The following is a 2,832-nucleotide window of genomic DNA, read 5'->3' on the forward strand; positions in this document are numbered from 1 at the left end:
GGAAAAAAAAGAAAGGAATTAGGAAAGGAAATGTGTCACCAACACGTAGACTGTGTCTCTGTCTCATCCAGGGAGGTAAACCGGACCTGAACACGGCCCTGCCAATCAGACAGACAGCGTCCATCTTTAAACAGCCTGTTACCAAAGTTACCAGTCACCCCGGCAACAAGGTGAAGACAGACCTGCAGAGAGCTAGTGAGCAGCCCAGACAGGTGAGAGGCTGGCTGACACAGCACGCACGCACACGCACACGCACACACACACTCTCACATAAACAAACACACACTCATTCTTGTGTCACAATGGTAATGTCTGAAGGCGAGCCTGTGACACAAGAGATGCTATAAAGGTTGTCATGGTGACTGTGACCACAAGAGGGTGCTAAGGTGTCACAGGAAAAGCAACATGGTGCACACACACACACACACACACACACACACACACACACAAAGAGGCATTTAAAGATGGTGTAATGACATGCAGACGGGGAGAAAATGGGAGAGGAAGAGGAATAAGAGTAGAATAAGAAGAAAGTGAAAAATGAGAAGCAAGAAGATGAAAGGAGGAGGAAGAGGAGTTGGATGTTGTGAAAGAGGAAGTAACAGATCGAGGGGTTAGAAAAAGAAGCAAAATCCCCAAAAAATGAAGTAACCTGTGAGTAAGCTATGAGTTCTAGTTCTCAGGTTAGATTTCCTGTGTACGTTGTGTATTGTTGAGATGCTTTTGGGATTTGTTTGCTGTTGGGCAGGCTCAGCAGTAAACGTGTTGTGGTTGAATTTTCTTTTTCCTCTGTTCTTCTTGTAAAACCTATCCAGGGGTGTTTTGTAGAGCCCGAGCGAAAAAGGATTTTTAAGACCGATACGAATATTTGGTCATTTAAAAATCCAAAATTCCGATATATTGCCCGATATACTGTACAGTATATATACTTTTCTTTTAAATCCAGAAACGCGTTACAAAACGTAAACAGATTTCCTTGACATTAGTTAATGGTAGTTATTTATGAATTCTCACTAAAATAATATAATGTATTGTCACAACAGAATAGAGGAACATCAAAATATATTAAAGTTCTGATAAATAAAATGTATAAACATACAAACTTAAGATATGAAACTTAAAGTCCTTTGAACAAAAAATCAGTGTTGCCAACAGGGACGTTGTAGAGTGTCCTCTGGTGGACAGACCATGCAACGCCATCACTAACAGGGAGTGTAGAGTGTCCTCTGGTGGACAGACCATGCAACGCCATCACTAACAGGGACGTTGTAGAGCGCTCGGTGGACAGACTATGCAAAGCCACACTAACAGGGACGTTGTAGAGCGTCCTTGGTGGACCAGACTACGCAACGCCAACACTAACAGGGACGTTGTAGAGCGTCCTTGGTGGACAGACTAGCAACGCCACCACATAACAGGGACGTTGTAGAGCGGTCCTCTGGTGGACAGACAATGCAACGCCATCACTAACAGGGACGTGTAGAGCGTCCTGGTGGACGACTATGTAACGCCATCACCAACAGGGACATTGTAGAGCGTCCTTGGTGGACAGATATGTAACGTATCACTAACAGGGACGTTGTAGAGCGTCCTCTGGTGGACAGACTATGCACGCATCACTAAACGGGACGTGTTAGAGGTCCTCTGGTGGACAGACTATGCAACGCCATCACTAACAGGGACGTTGTTAGAGCGTCCTCTGGTGGACAGATATGCAACGCCATCACTAACAGGGAAGTTGTAGAGCGTCCTCTGGTGGACAGACTATGCACGCCAACACTAACAGGGACGTTGTAGAGCGTCTCGTGTGGACAGACTATGCAACGCCACCACTAACAGGGACGTTGTAGAGCGTCCTCTGGTGGACAGACAATGGAACGCCATCACTAACAGGGACGTTGTAGAGCGTCGTTGGTGGACAGACTATGTAAAACGCCATCACTAACAGGGACATTGTAGCGCGTCCTCTGGTGGACAGATATGTAACGTCATCACTAACAGGGACGTTGTAGAGCGTCCTCTGGTGGACAGACTATGCAACGCCATCACTAACGGGGAGTTTGTACGTCTCGTCTGGTGGACAGACTATGCAACGCCATCACTAACAGGGACGTTGTAGAGCGTCTCTGGTGGACAGACTATGCAAAGCCATCACTAACAGGGACGTTGTAGAGCGTCCTATGGTGGACAGACTATGCAACGCCATCACTAACAGGGACGTTGTAGAGCGCCCTCTGGGGGACAGACTATGTAACGCCTGCACTATTGCCACTACAATATCTAGTCTCGTATCACGATATCAATAAAATATCAAAAGATTGCCCAGCTCTACCGTTGACAGCGACGTTATTGTTCATATTTTGGCACAATGTTTCTGTTTCTGACTGTAGTCAGACACTGGTATTGGATCAGTACTTGGTACCGGCCGATACGGAAGCTCAGCTACGGGGTACAAAAATAATTGTCCACAAAAAAGCGTCAAAGACGTCCGAAGAATTGACCAAAAATAACCCTCAAAAAAGGCGACAAAAACCTTGAAAACGCGGGGTTAATAAATTCCACCTGAGACTACGGTCCACCGCAGATATTCAACTGTGTCTGGCGTCTGTCTGCCTGCAGCTGTTTTGGGAGAGGAGGTTGAAAGGTCTGCGGTCGTCAGACATCACAGAGGAAGTGCTGCGGACCATGGACCTGCCCAAAGGCCTGCAGAGTAAGTCTCCATCATAACTCCCCCTCCCCACCCCCGCTCCGGTCTGGACCCTCTGACCTCTCTCTCTCTCTCGCGCTCTCTCTCTCTCTCGCTCTCTCTCTCTCTCTCTCTCTCTCTCTCTC

The 2,832-nt window shown here is 47.1% G+C and overlaps 1 protein-coding gene across 3 annotated transcripts in view; it reads left to right on the plus strand.

Moving 5' to 3' along the window:
• The window catches only part of mbd2 (methyl-CpG binding domain protein 2), a gene marked incomplete at its 5' end in the record, with an annotated part of 65,933 nt that overhangs the window by 25,651 nt on the left and 37,450 nt on the right, over positions 1 to 2,832 (plus strand). For 2 of the 3 annotated variants that reach the window (XM_032539498.1, XM_032539497.1), the window contains 2 exon segments: positions 72 to 212; positions 2,620 to 2,710. In XM_032539498.1, the coding sequence (XP_032395389.1) occupies positions 72 to 212; positions 2,620 to 2,710 (232 nt within the window). 3 annotated transcript variants of the gene reach the window in all.

This window comes from Etheostoma spectabile, chromosome 16 (assembly GCF_008692095.1).
Source record: "Etheostoma spectabile isolate EspeVRDwgs_2016 chromosome 16, UIUC_Espe_1.0, whole genome shotgun sequence".
In the NCBI taxonomy this organism is placed as follows: Eukaryota; Metazoa; Chordata; class Actinopteri; order Perciformes; family Percidae; genus Etheostoma; species Etheostoma spectabile.